Source organism: Pseudorca crassidens, chromosome 10 (genome assembly GCF_039906515.1).
Source record: "Pseudorca crassidens isolate mPseCra1 chromosome 10, mPseCra1.hap1, whole genome shotgun sequence".
Classification (NCBI taxonomy): Eukaryota; Metazoa; Chordata; class Mammalia; order Artiodactyla; family Delphinidae; genus Pseudorca; species Pseudorca crassidens.
Window position 1 is genome coordinate 60,535,730 of NC_090305.1, and position 21,844 is coordinate 60,557,573.

Below are 21,844 nucleotides of genomic sequence, written 5' to 3' on the forward strand. Positions count from 1 at the left end.
AGCAATGAACAACAATGACTGCAGAGTGAAACCCCTGGGATGTTACCAGAGATGGAGGGAGAAGGCAACATACAGCCTTAGATGTAAATATTTTGTTAGAAATCAGCTTTCAATTCAAGATGCTAAAAAAGAAAACAAAAAGAAAACTCAAAGGTCCTAGAAAGAATTAATAAAAATGAAAGAAAAAGTAATGATATAGAAAACAAACAGTATAGTTAAATAAAATCAAAATCTGATTCTTTGAAAATAATAATAAAATACACAATTTCTGAACTAAGTTTCAATGTTGAGGACCAGTGTACTCAAAAAAATACTTACCTATAAAATTGAACCGAAGTTGTTTTATTTAGTAACATCTGATAATTTAATTAAATGACAGATTCTAATATTTATTCCCAACTAATTTTGCTAAATATCTGTGAAAAATCACTGATTTTGGCATAAAAAACTAATACTACATTAACAGAGAGATAACTTTCCATTTGTTTTTTAAAGCAATTCTGTAGTAAATTCAATCACACAATTACACAGAATGTATGGAAATAAATACAAATAAAGAAAATGAACTCCACCCAATTCTACTGCACCAACATAAGTTAACCATTTATCAGACTGGTGATTATCCTTCTAAACGATTTTCTTTTCCTTTTTAAAAACTTGTTTAAAGTTCTATTATGCAATATTTATGATATAAGGGGAGAAAAAAAGAATATTACAATGCACACCTGCATATTCACTACTCAACTTAGGAAATAAACATCGCCAATACAGAAACCCTCTAGATATGCCTGCCCCTTAGAAGTAACTATTTTGATCTCATTGTGTTCTTCATACTTTACTGCATGTGCATGGACCCCTAAACAATATATCATACTGCTCTGTATGTTTTAAACTTTCATATAAATGTTATAATACTGTATGTATTCTGCACTCATTTTTTCACTTAAACAAGTTTGTGAACTCCAGCCATGCTGACATAGTTTATTAATTTTCACCAAGCTGTAGTTTCACCATATGAATAATGAACAATTTATTCTCCTGCTGATGAACAGTCAATGCTGCTAAAAACATTCTTTGACGATCTCTTGCGTACACAGGAAGCAGAACTGCTGGGTCTCAGGATGTGTACATCTTTAACTTTACCAGGTATTGACAAACTGCCATCTACAAAGTACAAGAGGTCCTGATGTTCTATAGTCTTATCTACACTTGGTTTTGTCGGACTTTAGTTTTTCTCAATGTGAAAAGTAAGAAAATATCTTATTGTGGTTTTAATTTGCCTTTCCCTGATTATTACTGAGGTTGAACATCCTTTTCATGTTGAGACATTTATGTTTCCTCTTCTGCATATTCTGGGCCTCATTTTCAGATTAGAGCCTCTCCACTAATCAAAAACCTCTGCCTCAAATATTCTAATGAAAGACTTTAGTGAAGCCTGGTTATCTGTAGTGTGCAGAAACCATTTTTAACCCTTTCTTTTCCAGAACACATAGTCTAACATGAAAAACAATGTCTTGGTGTACAGAGTATTCAGTGTAAGAGCAGCACTCTTCAATGTGTGTCTTTAATCTTCTATAACCTGCATTTTAAATGATCAGAATGCAAATGGAAGGCTCATATCTATGAAGTCTGATATCATGTGCATGTAATATTAGGGTACATTTTTCCAAGACTAAACCTAAAATTTTAAAAGCTGACCACACCTTCAGATTAACAAATCCTTAAAAATTGAAAGTAAATTCCTAAATGACCTTCAAAACAGATATGAACCCAAGAGGACAAAGTTGACACAAACTGAAAACCAATAAACCCTTCTACCACAACTAAATAACTCATGACAAGTGAGCGAGAGTGTGAAAATGTGCTGGAGTGAAGGGAGAGGGTCAGTGGGAATGCCGAATGCTACCACTATTCTGGAATCCACCACACAGCAGGCACTCTGTATATCAATTTCCTATTCTGTACAACGAGAGGGACAATAACCACCACACAGTCACTGTGAAAAGTAAACAAGATAACATATGATACCTGTATCTGATCTAATTCTATTTTATGGATGAGGAAATGAAGCAGAGAGAGGTCAAGTACACTGTTCAAGGTCACAATAAATGATTCCAATGCCCCAGTTCTTCACACTGCACTGTCATATTCACAGTACCTGTCTAATATGGGTCTCATGACTGTTAAAAAGTATTCACAGGAAGGAGATGACTAGAAGTATCTCAGAAGACAGCAAAAGTATTCAGACGTTAAAAAAAATTAAAACGGGCAGATGAGAGGTTACCTTAGCAACTTACTCATTTTCCTTTGTGCTGACAAATACACTTTAGACATTAGCCATCTAAAAGGTAAAATAAACTCATTGCCAGCTTTAGAGAAACATGGCATTCGTGAAACCCAATCCGTTAACTAAGACCCATTTAACAGAAATTCTCTTAGAAATTATTTTGATACCAACAACAACAGATCTGACCAACTACACTCTAGCCAGGAGAATTCAAGAGGGCAGATACTGGAAGGTTACCTACCTACCGCAGGTGCATCATACTCATCACCAAGCAGAATTTCTGGCGCAGAATATGCAAGAGATCCACAGCTTGTAGTGAGCTTCTTCCCTGGTTGAAACTTGTTGCTGAAACCAAAGTCTGTCAACTTTACAAGACCCTGTTTTTCAAAGAAGACCACGTTCTCGGGTTTTAAGTCTCTGTGAACCACATGGAGTTTATGGCAATAAGATATGGCATGAACTATCTGAGCAAAGTACTTCTTGGCCAAGTCTTCATTAAGTCCCTCCTCGTGCTTCATTATGTAATCGAACATGTCTCCTCCATCCCCAAGTTCTAGAATAAGATATAGTTTGGTCTGGGTGTCAATAACTTCGTAAAGGCGTACAATGTTGGGATGCTGCACTAGTTTCATGCATCTCACTTCTTGGAAAAGATGACCAGTGGCTAGACTGTCCAATTTTGTCTTGTCAATAACTTTTACTGCCACTTTTTCACCTGTAAAGACATGCCTGGCAAGTTTAACCACTGCAAAATGACCTCGACCCAAGGTTTTATCCAGATCATACAATCCAGCAATCTTCCCATCATACCCTCGCTTGAATCCTGCCATGCTGGTCCAACGGAAGAAAAAATATTTAGACTGTTTAAAATGGATCTTCTCATATATCTGGTGAAAATAAGGAATTCATTTTCAATGTCGCCATGGACATCTACAAAAATAAGAGAAATAAAATTAAGTTTTCTGTGACTTTTCCTTTTATAGCTTCATTTTTCTTTAAATTTTAAGAGAAGCTTGAAATAAATATACTGAGACATAAAATGAGTCAGGGGCATTTATAACAACCTATTTACACATTTAGGATTTACTTTATAAAGGTTGATAATTTAAATACCATTTCATTTTGCAAACTGATAAAAAGTTAGTTTGTTGAAACAATTTTTTGGTGATGTCAGAAATAAGAAAACTGGCAAGTTTGATAAGATGTGTTTGAAAAGAATATTTTCCAAAAGTAATTTCTATTACTATCTTAAAAAAGAAGTCAGGGATTGACAAGAAAGGGAAAACACAAAGAATATACACTTGGACAGAAACCAACAACTTTTTCCTATTATTCCAAATTAGCACTATTTCCTTTAAAATCTCTTCAATAAAGGCTTCTCTAACTCTCCCAGGTGGTATTACCTTGCCTTCTCTTCTCTGCATCTCCAAAGCACCATGGGACACCTCCATCCCAGGCGGTCTTATTCTATAGGTTTTTGTATACACCACCTTTATCCTGAGACTGCAAGGTTCCTGAGGGGTCTATGGTTCTATCAATATTTTTTACTTCTACCCTCCCCTAATGCCTAGAACAGTCATACAGCAAGTAATTAAAATTTTGTTAAATTTTGAAATGCAACTTTTTTTCAAAATGTTTACAAGGCAATGGTTTGCTCTTGCATCACTAGTGCTTAGAACAGTAAGTGGCACACAGTAGGTGCTTATTATTTGCTGACTGACTGATACTCTTTGTGCTTATCAGTTATGCTTATCTTTATTACGGTTTTCCAACTCTCAAACAAAACCTACTATGATCTGCTTATATTTCAAGAACAGACAAGCATGCATTTAAACCATTTAACTGTTAAAGACCATTTGGCTTTAAAGACTTCATTTCATATGGAATTTAAAATTTTCATCCTTTATAGTGTAAACCTTAAAATATAGAAATAGGTTCTTATAAGTGACCCTGACTCAGAAAAATTTTTAAATGTATATAATTATACAAGTTAAGACATCACTTTAAATCTCACAGACTGAACTCCCACTATTATTTTTTCTGACCAAAACTTAATAGAATTAAATAACAAAATCCAATGAAAAATACAGCCATCTCCCAAGACTAGATCTTTCCTATTAGTGCACATTCATCCCTTCAGTGAAGCCTTTTCTAATGCTCCTGGTATACAGTTTCACATTTTCAGTTGCTTTTTGTTAAGAACAGTACTTACAGCATTTACTCCACTTTGGTGAAAATATCCCAAAAAACTAAACTGTACATAAAATAAGGTAGTTTTTCTTTTTAAGCACTAGCATTAAATATCTTTAAATCTCATTTTCGCTTAAAAGAACAGAAGAAAAGCTAACATTTACTGAAGACCTACTATATGTATTTGTACAAAATGAATCAAATTGGATTGTGTCATTGGATCTTAACAATCCTAAGAGGTCAGTATTATTTCCATTTTATAGCCAAAAAACACTTGTGTTCCAGGTACATGCTAAAGCTAAGGTTCAAACTGAATTCTTATTTCAAAGCATACACCTCTTAGAAACATTTGGCCACTCTTAACAATATTATATTTAGGATAATAATATCTTAAGACTTAAAATACTATAAAAGAGGCATAGTCATTCTCCCATGCAAACTGAAATGATCTGAATCACGTATCTGGGGCCCCCTCAAGCTTTTCTGTAATTGTAAATTAACCTCAGAGTAATTCTGAGTGATTTGTTTTTTTAATTGTAAATTGCCCTCAGAGATAGGATTATTAGTCTCATTTTGAGGCACAAAAATAACGAGTAACTTGGCCTAGGCTATAGGGCCAGTGTGTAAAAGAGGTGGGATTTGAACCCAAGGCTATCCTGACACCAAAATCTGTGCTTTTAACCACTATGCTACACTGTTTCTGCATTAATTTCAGAAACAAAATCCTATTAAGATTTTTTAAAATAAGAAACCCATACTATCTATGTACAGGTGCTGGAGAAAAAGCAAATTTCTTCTATACTATGTATTCTATACTATGTATTATCCTTGTCATCTGAGCTAATAATCTTTATAAGATTAACAGGAAAATCCAAGTAGTTCCCCAAAAGAAAGTTTAATTCAGGCATGTCTAATTTTCAAATATAGAAACTCTAAGCTAACTCCAGGGGGCAGAAAACTATCTTTAAATCTTTAACTTCAATTAATTATAATGGCGGTAATTACTCTTAAAATTCTACCCAAGTCTATGTTTCTATTGTATGAGTTTGCAAATGCAACTTTCGCTTTCAAAGCAAACTTCTTCAGGCTGCCCCCAAGTTACCTAATATTTTTTTTTCATCTATCACTTTAGTTTAGATGTATTCTACAGTGGCATATAAATCAGACTTTACAAGTAAATCTGAGATTGTCTGAATTTTAACTTAATTCATTTTTTTTACAGATTTTTTTTTATTACAAAAGTAATAAATGAATATACAGATGAGGGGAAAAGTCTTTTTTCAGGGTCTTAAACACCCAGAGATAATCACTATTCACACCCTGTCATTTCTCCTCCTAGTACTGTGTTAGCAAAAGGGCACAATGAAATAATTTTTAATCTACTAGCAAGTTCAAAGGGAAGAATCTTATAGGGTCCTTTTTTAAAAATTTATTTATTTATTGGCTGAGTTGGGTCTTTGTTGCTGTGCACAGGCTTTCTCTAGTTGTGGCGAGTGGGGGCTACTCTTCGTTGCGGTGTGCAGGCTTCTCATTGCAGTGGCTGCAAAGCACAGGCTCTAGGCGTGTGGGCTTCAGTAGTTGCAGCACGTGGGCTCAGTAGTTGTGGCTCACGGGCTCTAGAGCACAGGCTCAGTAGTTGTGGCACACGGGCTTAGTTGCTCCGCGGCATGTGGGATCTTCCCGGACCAGGGCTCGAACGCGTGTTCCCTGCATTGGCAGGCGGATTCTTAACCACTGCACCACCAGGGAAGCCCTAGGGTCTCTTCTTAATGACAAGACTACCCTGTAATGAAATGATACTCTATCAAAGAATTTACTTTTTTTGGTACTTTTCTGGGTACACATATCCCTTGCTCACTGCCTATGAAACTACAATTGTATACCTCAAAACAGGAAGTTATGTATAACTGAAAGTTGGGAGGAAAAATATCCTTGTTATTGAACATCTTTTTGAATACACTGTTTAACCCTCCTATCGAGTATATTTTGAGTTAGCACAGGAAATAATTAAATCATTTTTTGATCTTGGAGGATCTTGCAGTGCCTGAAAATCATTTTGAACACCAATGGAAAATGTTAAGATGTGGGTTATATAAAGCAAAGGTGACTCTGCACCAGCTCCAAGACATACCCTGCCAACTGCATACTGAATAATCCTTGTTATTACTGTGTTTCGTTAGGTGCTTCTTTCTCCTAAAAGAAAACACAAAAAAGATTTTAGTTTAGTTCTACTTAACTTTGCTTAAAGTTAAAATATAAACCCTCAGGCTGGATCCAGACGAACATATAAAAATGGTAAATTTGTCTTCCATGACCCAGTCTCCCATTTTCTCTCCTCTATGAATTGCAACCCGTTCAAGGAATCTTTAATCAACAGGAATGTCACAGTGAACAGATACATGGAGACTCGTCCAGGTAGGCAGGTCAGAAGGATTACTGCACTGGAAGAAGGAGGAAATTATAATAACGAACAACAGTAAAGTCACCATTTTTAAATGCCTCTTGGGTAACGAGCACGAATCCGCATTGCACCGAATCCTCACTGCACCGAATCCTCACTAGGAGCCTGCAAGGTAGGTACAAGGAGGCTCAACCTGCCCTGTAAGCAGCAGTCTGCGGCTCCAAGCCTGCTCAGCCTGGCTTGGGAGCCCCACTTGCCTGCAGGATGCCCTCTGGCCTCATGAAACCCCCACTCCAACAGCCAAGGAGGGCAACCTTCCCAACACACCATCCTCTAGCAGGGCAGCAGAAATCAACACAAGCACCAGAGAACACACAACACAAAACACCTTTGCATGGAGGCTTTCCATCTGATAGTAAAAAAGAAACTTTATGAACAAAGAGAACGTGAGAGGATCACTGATATCTAAGTTCACGGCACAGTGAGGGAATACTGACTGACTGAGGCAGCCTTGCAGGCCTTTCCTCAACGCTGAAATATCAAACAAAGTTCCAAACATTCAAACTACGCCAAGGCACTTTACACAATACACCACACAGGTGAGTTCGTCCAGGTAAGCATTAAACTCAAGCTCACAGGAGCTTGGGGGAAAGGGAGTACAAAGAGGTGGGGGAAAGCAGGAAAGGGAAAAGAAAGAAGGAAAGGTGGATGTGAAACCAAGTTTATTTCTGGGAATGAGGGGATGAAAAGAGATGGAGACACTGCTACCACACAGACGAGGCCAGCAAAGCCGTGGGCACAGGCCCACTTCTAGTGAGAAGTGAACCCTGGGATGCCTACCTGGTCCTTCAGCTCCAAGTGGGATACAGTAGCTCCTCCCATTACCCATGCCTGCTTCTCTCTTTCCAACAGCCAGTTTCACCCACAGTCTCTCTGGCCAAGCAGTGCGATGGTCCCTCATGGCTGAGGACTGGTTCTGAAGGCCAATGACTGGATCTGAATCCCAGCTCACCAGCCACAAGTCACTGGGCCTGAGCAAAACCTGATCTCTCTGTACCATCAGTTTCCTCATTAGAAAATGTCAGTAGCAAGAGCACCTCATAGATTGTGGTGAGGATTAATAAAGGTAGTGATTAAAATAAAGCCTGGCACAGAGTAAGCATTCAGTAAATACTAGCTACCACCACCACTATCATTGTTATACTGATAGTAATCTCCCCTACCCAAGCAGAAATTCTTTTAGTCTTCCACTCTACTTCAAGAGACTGAATTTACTGAGCTATCGTCTCTCTTCTGTTTTCAGAAATCTTCCACTGCTTAGTTTCCTAAAATGTATTAACTTGGAAATGAGTGTTGATAAACTAATCTCTAGTTGGGTATCAAAGTCTGATGATTTTTCAATAAAGCATCCCACAAAAATCTAAGTATTTGCTTTTCAAATGATACTACGATGACATTCTATCAAGTCTATCCTTTTTAAAAGGACTAAATATTCCTTTATATTTTTCCTATCAAAGTAACCTATTCTAATAGAAAATATGGAAAATACAAAATAGGAAGTAGAGAGAATAAAGAGGCATCCACAGTCCTATCACACAAGATCAGCACTATTAATGTTTTGGTGGTTTTTCTGCAAATGTTTATATACAGCTTCTTTATTTTGTTTTATAAAGCTGTGATCATTCTATATATAACTTTATATCTTGTATTCTGCTTTTTTCACTTGACCTATTATTTTCCTTTTAGTATTTCTGCTTCAATTATGAAAGAAACATCTATGCAGTGTAAGAAAAAAATACAATCAGAACATATATATTGGCAAAAAGAGAGGAAAGTTTTTTAAAATTATCCATCAGTCTATCCTCTGTGATTATCTCTGTTAACATTTCGGACACAGCCTTCCAAATTATTTTCTATGTATAATACATGCCAGACACAAAGGTTTTAATAAAATGGGATCACACACACATAAATTGGAGGGGTAGGGGGAGCAGTGTAACCATTTTCTAAGTACTTCTCTCCACAAAACAAGTAAAGCACCACAGATTAAAAACAGACAAACAAAAAACACCTATAATTTCATCTAGGATGACCTCTCTTCGGGTTTGAGTATATATTTTTTACACCTATGCTTCTTTACAAAGCTAAGATATTGTATATGAAGTCTTATGACTACTTTTTCCTCTACTATAGGATGAATATTTTTGCATGCACTAAGTTCTTCTAAATCACTATTTTTAATGACTGCATAGCTAAGATGACATCTTTTAAACCAGCAAAAGCACTAAATTAGGCCATTCTAAAGCAGTCTTCTTATTCAGCATGTGCTCACACATGCATATAGCTAGGCAGGACCTAAATGAAACAGGCCATCCAGGAGAGGGTGTTTATAATATGGAAATCCATGTTTGAGAAACAAGTACTAGTATGTGTTGCAAGAACACACCGATGTTCTCCCAGTTTACTAAAGAGAACAGAAGCAACTGAGGCGTGCGGGTGTGGCTGGAGAAGAGGAAGGAAGTGTGGGCGGCCCTACACACATTTTGCAAGCTGCTGAAAACAGTTGTAAAACCAGCCTCTGTTAAACCTACTGTCAAGTCGGAATTCACCCTGTTATTCTTGTCAAAATTCACTTCTGGCTTTTCACTGACATCTTCACCACTGCAGTGTGGTCTGTATATCAAACAAAGGTCTCCAACTCACACCTCTCCCTAGGAGAGGTGAGGAAGAGCACACGGAGCAAAGGTGGCTCCGTGGGGATACTCATTATCAACCAGTCCATGGCATGAGAAAGCCGGTCACACAAAGAGCCATGTGCAAAAGTGAGGCTACTTCTATAGCCTCTCTACACTTCGGGATATTACAAATGCCCCCCCAAACCAGACCACGAATATTCAAATACACAAAAACCTCCCAAACAAATTACATGCTTGAAAAAGAGTATCTGTGCCAATACCCTCCCTCCAGTACATACAGCTAAAAGATGAGTTTTTATAAAGCCACGCTAAAACTGCATTTAAGCTTCTTATACATGGAAATTATCTGGTATCTTTTACAAACACCAAAAAAATGAACACTGTTACTCTTACGTAGGGGAAAAAAATGAACACTGTTACTCTTACTTAGGGGAAATATCGGACTAAACGTATGTTTAGAGAAAAGCCAACTTAAGTGAAGGAACTAACACGCTCTCCATGAAAATTACTGCCCTGATCTAACTGCTAAAATTTCAAAGATACCTACAACAAAAATGGTACAGGCTGGAAAGAAGACAGTAGACTCAATCCTCCAGGAACATCAACAACCTCCAGATCAAGCTTATTTTTAAACACAACCCCAGTGGCAGTCACCACTGCTGCTCCTTTCATCCAAAGTAAACAACATTCCACATTTCTAGAACAGCACTCCTCCTCCTGGGTGTTAACAATATAAGCTATAAATCAAAGATGAAGAAACCAGGGAATTCCCTGGCGGTCCAGTGGTTAGGACTCTGCGCTTCCACTGCAGGGGGCGCGGGTTCGATCCCTGGTCAGGGAACTAAGAACCCACATGCAGCGGGGCACAGCCAAAAAAGAAATTAAAAAAAAAAAAAAGAAGAAACCACAAACAGGTCAACACCTCCCAAGTTACGGAAGAATCCACAGTTCTTCACTGGATTGGCTGAATATTACTATGTGGGTATCAGGTAGTATCAGTCTGTAGCCACTGAATGGAATCAAGATGGAAACTACAAATTAGAAGATTTCAGTCAACCATTTATTGAGAAATGTCCCAATAGACAAAAATGTACCTCCAAATGTCTAATAAAGTATTTTTCAAGGGAAGGTAACTGCCTATTGAAGTATGTTCTGCAAGTTTTCTTTGAAGTAGTCAATTTTAATGGACTCAGGGCCACTGAAGTAACCAGGAATGCCAGGCTGAAAAGCCTGCTCCAGTCTCTTGAGGCAGTGACTGGGTTGCCAACACAGATCTATCACTTAAAGTGCTGGTTTAAGTCATCTTTATTTCCTCTAAGTAAACAAGCTATATTCCAGGACACATCAAGGAATTTTTGAATGAATTCAGGAGTCAGGCAATCCATTAACTGATGGAAAGCAGCAGTTAGTATTTGTAGAAAAAAAAATCCAAGCCACAAAACCTGGAGCAGCAGCACAGATAATAAGTTCAAATTCCTAAACAGAATTGCCTCTCATTAAAGTGATGAAAAATGTTAATAAGCAGGCTTCCCTGCTGGCGCAGTGGTTGAGAGTCCGCCTGCCGATGCAGAGGAGTGGGTTCGTGCCCCGGTCCGGGAAGATCCCACGTGCCGCGGAGCGGCTGGGCCCGTGAGCCATGGCCGCTGAGCCTGCACATCCGGAGCCTGTGCTCCGCAACGGGAGAGGCCACAACAGTGAGAGGCCCGCGTACCGCCAAAAAAACCCAAAAAAGTTAATAAGCATGTCACCACTTCTACCTGATGGTAAAGTGAGATTTAAAAAATTAGTATGGTGACAGCCCTGGTATAAAGTGCTCACATAATAAATAATGACCTAAGCACAAGCTGGTATGTAGAAATTACTCCAAAATAAATAAAGCCAACCCACAATTACTCCTTTGCCAGGAAAACAGAATATAAATTGGAAGTTATGGAGAATTTAAAAACTTAATAATCTAAATCTCTCTTCCAAAGCTTTTATTAATACTGTCAAAACTCACTTTAACTCCCTATCGTCTTTTCATCCCCCGCACTGATATTGTGACAAAGATGGTCATGAAAAAGTGGTCAAAAAAGAATGCTGGAAAAGAAGAAAAATAAATTGATCCATTAACAAAAATACTGGCACCTAACGTTTCATTGACTTTGACTTAAAAGGCAGAATCATTTGGGGATTCTCTAACACTATTGGGACTGCAAATTACCTTTCTGAAAAGCAATTTGGCAATACCTGTATCAAGAGCCTTAAAATAATTAATATCCTCGATTTAATAATCTTACTACTAGATTTATGTCTTAAAGAAATAAAGACATGAACAAATATTTATATTCAACAATGTTCAGTGATATTCATATATGAGAGAAAAAAAAATCAGGGACTTTCCTGGCTGTCCAGTGGTTAAGACTCCACGCCCTACTGCAGGGGGTATGGGTTCGAATCCTGGTCAGGGAACTAAAACCCCACATGCCGCATGGTGTGGCCAAAAAAAAAAAAAAAGTATATCTATCTATCTATCTCAGAAATAATCAAAGGTCTACAATAAGGAAATGGTATACCCAACATTAACACTATGCTGCTATATTTTTAAGCTATTTAATCTCATGGAAATTGTCACAATAAAATATTAAGTAAAAAAATTCACATACCAAATTTCATGGCCATAGGATCCCAATTTCTTTAAAAGCATATAATTTGTCTGCATATATACTAAAAATACCAAAATGTTAATTGGTAAAATTGTAGTTTTCTGGGGCTTCCCTGGTGGCGCAGTGGTTGAGAGTCTGCCTGCTGATGCAGGGGACACGGGTTTGTGCCCCGGTCCGGGAAGATCCCACATGCTGCGGAGCGGCTGGGCCCGTGAGCCATGGCCGCTGAGCCTGCGCATCCGGAGCCTGTGCTCCGCAACGGGAGAGGCCACAACAGTGAGAGGCCCGTGTACCGCAAAAAAAAAAAAAAAAAAAAATTGTAGTTTTCTTTCTCTTTATGCTTTTCTGTTCTTTTCAAATTTTTCACAGCAGATGTGTGCTACTTTTTAATCTAGGAAAGGCAGACGTTATTAAAATTTTGAATTTCTGTACATAATTATTCATTCAATTCACTTTTCCATTGAGATTTATAAAGTAAACCAATTTCCCTGAAAATATACATACATATTTATGTAATCTTAACAAACAAGACATATTCAATGAAATATTCTACCACCCTTGAGGGACAAAGTATGCAATTTCTTCAGGCTGAGGAAGGAACAGGAACACTGAGTCTGTTTTTATTAGCAAACATTTGAGCCCTAATTGTGTAGAACACAACACAGTCCCTGTCCTTTAGAATCTTACAAATAAGTTATCTACATATAAAAAGACAATCAATTATACAAGTTAACGTCAGTGAGTTCCGTCAAAGGAAGAGCAGAGGATACCAAAGGCAGGATACCCAAGGACGGGGCAACCCACAGATCAGGCCTTACCCTTCACCAGGAGCAGTGAGACACCACTCCTGACAGTGGGGGAACAGGTAGCAGAGAAGTGCATATGGCTTCCGAAAGGAGAACACCAACGTGCGTGAAGTTAGGCCGTGGGGTAGATAGAAGTAAGTTTAATAGGGTTAGGAAGGCTGATCTTGAAAACTACCTAGTGGCTCACCATTTAGGGAACTGTGATGAACTCTTAGCTTCTCAAAATCAATGGAAAACTTGCTAGACTAAATAATTCACCACATATCTATCTCTGAATGATACTTAAGGTTAATCCAGGTGCCATTAAAGAGTTAAAAATGCACAGAAGGAGCTTCACATCACAGAGCTGATATGAGGCCTCAAAAGAAGAGAAAAACTCTAGGTTTTAAGATGCGAGCGACGTAAGAATAAGGTCATTAGAAAATTTAAACCAATTTAAAAACACTTCACTTCAAAGTTCCATAAACACCAATTTTTGTCTTGACTTACTAGATCTCTTCTCATTATTACCCATAGTACTTTCCTAAAAATCTATTACTAACCTAAATAGGTTTATATAGAAATGAGTCTTATAGCAAAACTACAGTTGGCCTTTCTTTTCATTGTCTCTTTTCAAGTTTTAAAAATGTCTTCTACTGCCACAACTGCCCACTGTTTTGTTTTAATGCAGGTTTCAAAAAGAGTAAACAATTCAACTACTGGGAATCTATGTATGCACTGGATTCTTTACATATGTTATATAATTTATTCCTCACAACCAAGAATACAATGGAAGTATAATACCCATTTAACAGATGAGAAAGCAGGGTCAAATAGGATAAGGACTTCCTATGCCCCAGTCCTATGCCCAAGTAAGAGCTGCCTAAATTGACTCGTGGGCCCTGCATTTTTTCCTGAAATAATACAATGCCTCCCCCTTTGACGTAGGCCTTTCTAATTTCCTGGGAAGCAACAGCACTAAAATAAATCTATTTTGACATTTCTGTTTTTCCTCCAATTCTGACATGCCATGTGAGTTACCTGACCCAGCAATCAACTAAAAAGAGGAAATGCCCTAATGCCACCAAAGTGCCAAAGACTTACCTAATAAACATTATTAATTAATAATTCCAGGGACTTCCCTGGTGGTCCAGTGGCAAAGACTCCACACTCCCAATGCAGGGGGCCCGGGTTCAATCCCTGGTCAGGGAACTAGATCCCATATGCTGCAACTAAAGATCCCGCATGCCGCAACTGAGACCCAGCGCAGCCAAATAAATAAATAAATATTAAAAAAGATTCACATAACTTGTAACAGAAAGTTTTGCACAGTAAAACTTTTTTTAAAGTTAAATAAATAATTCCATTAAAAACTTTTTGAAATGTTTAGAAACTGCTCTTTGAGAAAGGAAACTGCAGGCAAATAACCATTCAAAAGACAGACAGGTAATTACTGGTCATCTAAAAACTGAATGGCACCTTGAAAATAACTTCCCCTTCAGAGTTTGCATACAATTTTGTTATGGCAAGAGTCCTCCCCAGTGGCACAGAATAGCCAACACCAAGCAAGTAATTTAAGTACAATTTAGGAAGATTCTATTTTCTGCTTTAAAAAATTTGGGACTGGGCTTCCCTGGTGGCACAGTGGTTGAGACTCCGCCTGCCGATGCAGGGGACTCGGGTTCGTGCCCCGGTCCGGGAAGATCCCACATGCCGCAGAGCGCCTAGGCCCGTGAGCCATGGCCGCTGAGTCTGCACGTCCAGAGCCTGTGCTCCGCAACGGGAGAGGGCACAGCAGTGAGAGGCCCACGTACTGAAAAAAAAAAAAAAAAAAAAGAAAAAAAAAAAATTTGGGACTTCCCTGGTGGCGCGGTGGTTAACAATCCACCTGCCAATGCAGGGGACACGGGTTCGCGACCTGGCCCGGGAAGATCCCCCATGCCGCGGAGCAACTAAGCCTGTGCACCACAACTACTGAGCCTGTGCTCTAGAGCCCGCAAGCCACAACTACTGAGCCCGCGTGCCGCAACTACTGAAGCCTGTGTACCTAGAGCCCGTGCTCCGCAACAAGAGAAGCCACCGCAGTGAGAAGCACGTACACTGCAATGAAGAGTAGCCCCTGCTCGCCGCAACTAGAGAAAGCCCGCGCACAGCAACGAAGACCCAAAGCAGCCAAAAATAAATTTATTTTTTAAAAAAATTTATCCTTACCAAAGCTGCAATTTTAATGTACTTTTGCATATTACATTCTCTCCATTTGTTTCTGAAAAAGCATTTTTCTTCACAAGAGGATTAGCAAATGCTCACAGAATAGGGGAACAAAGGATAAAATCAAGCCTTGAAACTGTAGATCGAATATTCTCATTCTAAATGTCTTCTGTAGTACTCATAATGCTTTATACCAATAAAGAGAGAACTGTTTAACCTGTAGTTAAACAGTGAGAGGCCCGCGTACCACAAAAAAAAAAGAAAGAAAGAAAGAGTACCACAGGACATGGAGCCCAACAAATTACTCAACTTCTGCCAACAGGCATGTCTTTTTCTATAAAACAAAGATAATCACCACCTTGGACAGTTATTATGAAGTCAAAAGGCGATAATACATATTAGCAAGTTGTGAGTGGGATCAAAATCACCCCAGCATTTTTTCCCCCAACTTTTCACAAATGGCTTCCGTCTCAGGAGAGTCTTATATTTTAGAGGGGTTGTACACTTACCTCCTCATCTTAGTTTGATATCGGCACCCTCACCCCTTACTGGCCCAAGAAACGGCCCCTAATGCCTGTACTGGATGTAATAGGAAGGCCGCTGCCCCACATTATTTACACCTCTCAAAGGGACAAGGAGGCTGGAAGAGGTGTTCTTTCCCCTAAATCTGCCTTCAGGAGTTCACAGGAGGCATCTCAGAGAAATTAATTTTTTTGTTTGAGCTAAGACCTGAAATTGGCCACGGTGGGAAAGAGGCCTTAGTGTGATTGGGACAGCAATCCATGCAGAGCAGAGCGTAAGAGACAAGGTTAGACAGGTAGGTAAGGGCCAGATACCCAAAGGTCCTTGTATCCTATGCACATCAGTTGACATTCCTCACATCTGGCTAGCCCTTAACGATGCTTCAGGGCCCAGCGTAAAGGTCACCTTCCTGACCATAGCCTCTCCCTCCCCTCCCACACTCCTGTACACCAGCTCCCCACGCCCTCTTTCAGCACCAGGCCCTTTTCCATTATGGCCCTTATCACAATTGTGGTTATATAATTATTTGTGTGATTATGTGATTAATAATCTGTGTCCCCCACTAGACTACATGATAAATTCAGCCCGCGTAAGACGCACGTCTGTTTTATTCAGCTCTCCATCCCAGGGCCGCCAAGTCTAGCATCTGCCCAAAATATACAGGTATACTTTATTAAATGAACAAATGAAAGCTGGCACTAAGGAGCCAAGGAAGAATCCTGAGCAGGGGAACGGCAATCAGAGATGACAGTTAAACCACTCTGGCAGCAAAGTGAACATCAGATTGGAAGGGCAAGACTAGAGCTTGGACACAGGTAAGGAGACTAGTGAAAATGTCTCCAGATAAATGATTAAAGACTTAAAAATGAGGGCAGCCTGTACCTGGGCAGTGATGGCGAGGATGTAATGGAGGAGATACGTTTAGCAAGTAGAATCCAGGAACTCAGTGCACAGGGGGCAAAGCAAAGAGGGCAATCTAGAATGACTAGTGCAGAGTGGTAGCAGGTGGGGTCACTTACTGAGACAGGGAATTCAGGACAGGAACAAACACTTCTTGAGCATCTACTGCATGGCAGTGTAGAGTGGAAGATTCGCTTCTAGCTCTGGAATTCTATGAATGAAGAGCAATTTCAATCCAACTCATTTGGATAAAATGGGTATGGTTTCCACTAATGGGCAACAAACTAAAGTTCAGATTTTTAAAGTTACTTCGCCAGGACACTTCTTGGGTACACCGACTATGTGTGAAGCATTACACTGGTCTGGGGATACAGAAATCAAAGAAGGGGTCTCTGGCCCCAAGGAGCTGACAGTCTTCTGGATTTGAGAAAGGTAATTGCACGTCAACAACTGAGAAACCGAGGCCCACTGAGGCTACGATTTGACCAGTTACATGTCCTGTAACCTACATTTCTGGAGCACTGATTTCATAATCAACATCACATTTCAGGCCAACATGTAGCTGAGGGGTTATGTGTTTAGATAGTCAAACAGACACCCCTCCCCCCAATCTTGCTGTGAGCCTGGAGACACTCCAGAACTTAAAACATCATGGTTCATGGGCAGCCAATGCCCTCCAACTCTGAAGTAACTGCTGTCGTCACACGGCAGCAGTCTGGGCAATAGGACACAACAAGGAAGGAGAGAGAAAAAGGCCTTCTTTGTCAGGAAAGAGCCTACCTGAGCAGAGGCCAAACGCTGGAGGTGCCAAAGCAGAATCTCAGGAGGCTCTGGAAGTAACAGCAGAGAAATAAACGTTCAGGAAAGATAGAGCAGGAATCCTCTTTAGTCAGGTTCCTCCCCTACCACCAGCAAGAAATGGTTTCCCACAGGATCTAAGGCCTCAACCCAAAGCAGATACACGGGAAAACAAGATAAGGAAATAATCCGCGGTGTGAATAATGCAGCTGCAGATCATCCGGAACAGACAACACACTTCCAGTGCTCGCCTGTGAGGCCATCAAGTCTGAGAGGCTGTACACCGGCTCTTCCCAAACGAAAACAAAATAAAACACGACCCCCTCCATCCCCAAAGGTACTGCCCCATTCCTCCCCCCTCCTTTCCATAGTCTTAAAAAAATCAAAAACAGCTGCACCCTGTCTCTACCTCCTCAACTCCCTTTCACCCACTTGGATCTAAGTTCTTCCTCCACCACCTGACCTTGTCTTTTCACCCTCCCTGAACCCTTGGAGCCCTTTCCCCTTTTCTCTGCCTGGGAACTCTACCCATCCTTCAAGACTGGTTCAACCATCATCTTCTCTGTGAAGCATTCCCAAGTCAGACTGTTCCTTGCCCAGGGGTCTTGCCTATGTCTCACCACAGCATTTGATCCTACTGTTATTGTTTACCTTGGTGTAAATATAATTTATAATACCTTGGGACTTCCCTGGTGGTGCGGTGGTTAAGATTCCGCCTGCCAATGCAGGGGACACGGGTTCGAGCCCTGATCCGGGAAGATCCCACATGCCGCGGAGCAACTAAGCCCGTGCACCACAACTACTGAGTCTGCACTCTAGAGCCTGTGAGTCACAACTACTGAGCCCACGTGCCACAACTACTGAGCCCGCGTGCCACAACTACTGAAGCCTGCACGCCTAGAGCCCGTGCTCCGCAACAAGAGAAGCCACTGCAGTGAGAAGTCTGCGCACCGCAACAAAGAGTCTCCAATCACTGCAACGAAGACCCAACGCAGCCAAAAATAAATAAATAAGTAAATAAATAAAACAAAAAATACAATAGCCTGTAAAGGCAGGAACTAGTTTTTATTCACTTTTCTACTGCTATCCTCTAACCCAGGGCCCCAAAAGTAGACAAAGGCTCCATGAATAAATGATCATAGGTTAGTTTACCTTCAAAACTGCTACAAAGCACTCAACTTTTCCACCTAACTTGCTCTAAGAGCTGACCAGCACATACATGCACACTGGGAAGTATCCATATTCTAAATAATTAGTTTTCTTATAAAAGCATCTTAGCTAAAAATTCTACCTCTTGCTTGTTAGGCAAACAGCTGGCATGCCGTAAAATCAAGTCTTCAGAGCTCCTCACATCTATGTTTTTAATTCCTAAAATTCTGACCATGTGGAAAGCGTACTTGTACCCTTTTCTTCCTGGGCTGTGTAATGAGTTCTTAGGCTCAGACAAGCTGCTACAGGGGAGAAATCAAGCCTTATTTATACCAGTGCTTAGAACCTGGGCTGCTCAATATCTCCAAAATAAAGTTTTTTTTCTATTTGGTTTCACTTTCTATATGAAACATCCATAGTAAAGTTTAGACCAACAGTATTTCCTGCGCCCAGTAAAAATATCTGAAAGCCCTTCACTTTTAATAAGGACATTTGAAAGCCTTCATTTTAGGATTATGGGATTACATTTGACCCATAAAGTCTCAATCTATACTTCTGTTCTAGAATAATAAAAATTACATAACTTCTGAGTCCTTGTATGTTTTATACAAATGGATCTTACTGCAATAATACAGAAAAACTTACTAAAAATAGTAAAAAAATTAATACGGTGAGAGTAACTTTTCTGCACAAAAGAAAATAAAAACTGTGCAAACTTAAAAATAAAACGGTGTCAAAGTTCCCTACATGGAAAGCCTTAAAGATGGAGTATTAAGAAAAGTTAACACAGTGCACCTGACTTTCAATTACTATACTGCTTCAATAAGTGACCTTGGGAATGTCATTTCTCTCATTTCTAGTTCTGTAAAATGGGAATGTCACCTGTTTTCCTAATAGAGACAATTAGATAGTCAAAAGAATCAACATGATTTTTTTTAAAACTTGTCTAATTAGTATGCGTTAATCACCACTAGTACAGAACATTTCTCTCCAGGAATCCAATTCCAAGAGAAATATTTAAGCAGACGGTGAAGACAGATTTCCTTAAGGGAATGATTTTATAAATCTGGAGAGCCATATAACAAGATTATAAATTAACAAATTGATTACATAAGCCTTGACAACCCCAGACGTTTAAGTACACCGATATACATTCTGATAAATTAGGTTGATTTGGGACCAGCACCCCAACCCCATACAAGGAACCCAAACTGAGGCAACTGATGCTTGATAGGAATCAGGTGGAATCTGATCAGTATGCAGAACATTTGCAGTTCCATCACCTGCTAGCCATGCTTCACCTTTCACCATAAAACGTGAAACGCATTAAGTCAGCTTTACCACCTGCTCCTAAAACTGTGGAAATGTACTCAATTAAATGGGAGGGGAAAAAAGTAACTTGACAGTGTGAAAAATCCGATATCCTCAGACGTCTATAGGTTGAAGAACCCTACTGCTAAATCCCTCCTCTCCCCTCCAAATACTGGACTTGAACCGAATTCCCTATGAAGCGATTGAATTTTATCTGATGCAACTGTTGGAACAGCACAGCTCCAGGAACCACCCCCTGCCCGCCCCCCAGGATAAAAGGCTGTCACTTTCCTGGATCCCAAGTCCAAGTAAAAGGCAGGAAGGTTTCTGTAAAACGGTCCAGAAAGATATCAACAGGCGATGACTATGGAAAAGAACGAAGGTTTTCCAATCTGAAAAATTCTAGCTGTCCCTCGGGAACGGCACTGCTCCTCCTTCCTTACCCCGATGCCCTTTCTCTACAGACAACAATATCCCCATTCTATTTTACGGCTGCAGTTTTAGCAAGGAACCCCCCTGCTACGCCAGATTTCCAGATTCTTTTGAAAAAGGAAAACACCTTTGGTGAAGAATACACACCGCACAAGAAAACCTGGGAGCGGAGCCCAGCGGGCGCCGCACTCGGCCCGCTCCGGGGCGGGGCGCGGGGATGCGGGCGCCTCCCGAGGTGCCGCAATCCCGCCGCGGCCGCAAGGGCAGGGCCTCCGGGCGCCCGCGGCCAGTCGCCGCAGTACCGGCTCCCATCCGGGCCCCGCCGCCGCCAGGCCGCGCCGCCGCCGCGCGGGGTCGGGGCCGCAGCAGCCGGGTCCCCGCGTCCTCCCGGGCGCGCGACGCGGCCGGCGCGGGGAGCGCGGAGCGCGCAACTTACTTTCCGCCTGCGGCGGGAGCCCGGCTCCGGCGCCCGGCAACGGCGGAGGCGACGGCGGCGGAGGCCGGCCCCACCCCCGCCCACGGCCGCCGCGCCCGGCCGCGCTCCGCGCTCGCCCCTACCTCAGCCAGCAGGCGGGCGTCCGTCCGCAGCGGCCGCGGCGCCGACAACTCCCTCCCGGCCGCCGAATCCCCGCACCCAGCGCTAATCATAATACCGAACAGGCGGCCGTCCGCGGGGAGGGGGTGGGGACCGACTTGCGCCTGCGCGGGGCGCGCGTCACTGTGACGTGACGCCGGGGCGGGGGTGCGGGGAGGGAGGGACGGGGCGGGGCCGCGGGGAGGGAGGGACGGGGCGGGGCCGCGGGTAGGGAGGAACTGGGCGGGGCCGCGGGCAGGGAGGGACGGGGCGCACCTGCGGGCTCCGGCGCGCGGGCTGCTGGAGGGCATCCTGGCATCATCCCTACCCCAGCGAGTCTGGGCTGCGGCTGGCGGTAGGAAGCGGGCGAGGTGCCCGAACAGAAGGGATGATGAAGGAGGAAGCACTAGGGACATGGGACAATGGCCCAGAAAAGTAGCGCGAGCCGTCGGGGAAATCGGAGGGAAGGGATCGCGTGCTCACCAGACCCCGGGTCCTGGGACGCGGGGCCGAGGGCGCCAGGCGCTTTAACCTTTTAAAGTTTCCCCCCATCTCCCGCCCAGGTTTAAGCAAGGAAAGGGAAAAAATTCAATATACATTCATGTATACACATACATATTCTTTACAGTTTCTTCTCTTTGGGAACCCAATTTGAAGGAATTTTGTTGCTTCTGTTGCCATTTTTAAAAAAGAGAAAAAGCCCAGCATCCGAATGCAGCGCTGGCTTTAAAGGTCAGCCGGAGACCCTTGCCTGGCCAGGCTGCCTCCTCTGGAAAAGCGTGGAAAGGCGAAAGGTCGTGGGAAGTATTAAAGCATGTGAAGTCAGGGATTCAGAACACTCCAGGCATTAACTGTGCACTGGATGGTTCAGCGGCATGGTCACCAGGTCGGTGGCTCCCGAAGGGAACTTAGCGCTCGCCGGAGAGGAGGGTTTGGGAGGGTGGGA

General features: G+C 41.5%; 1 protein-coding gene across 1 annotated transcript in view; it reads right to left on the reverse strand.

Annotated features, from left to right (window-relative positions):
* SNRK (SNF related kinase) overlaps positions 1-21,844 on the reverse strand; it is a 189,713-nt gene that overhangs the window by 64,520 nt on the left and 103,349 nt on the right. The window contains exons 12-16 of the mRNA XM_067753883.1: positions 17,415-17,464; positions 16,754-16,845; positions 6,609-6,670; positions 3,098-3,217; positions 2,529-3,002 (exon numbers count right to left, since the gene is read on the reverse strand). Coding sequence (XP_067609984.1) covers positions 2,529-3,002; positions 3,098-3,217; positions 6,609-6,670; positions 16,754-16,845; positions 17,415-17,464 — 798 coding nt within the window. The remainder of the gene's footprint in view (positions 1-2,528; positions 3,003-3,097; positions 3,218-6,608; positions 6,671-16,753; positions 16,846-17,414; positions 17,465-21,844) is intronic.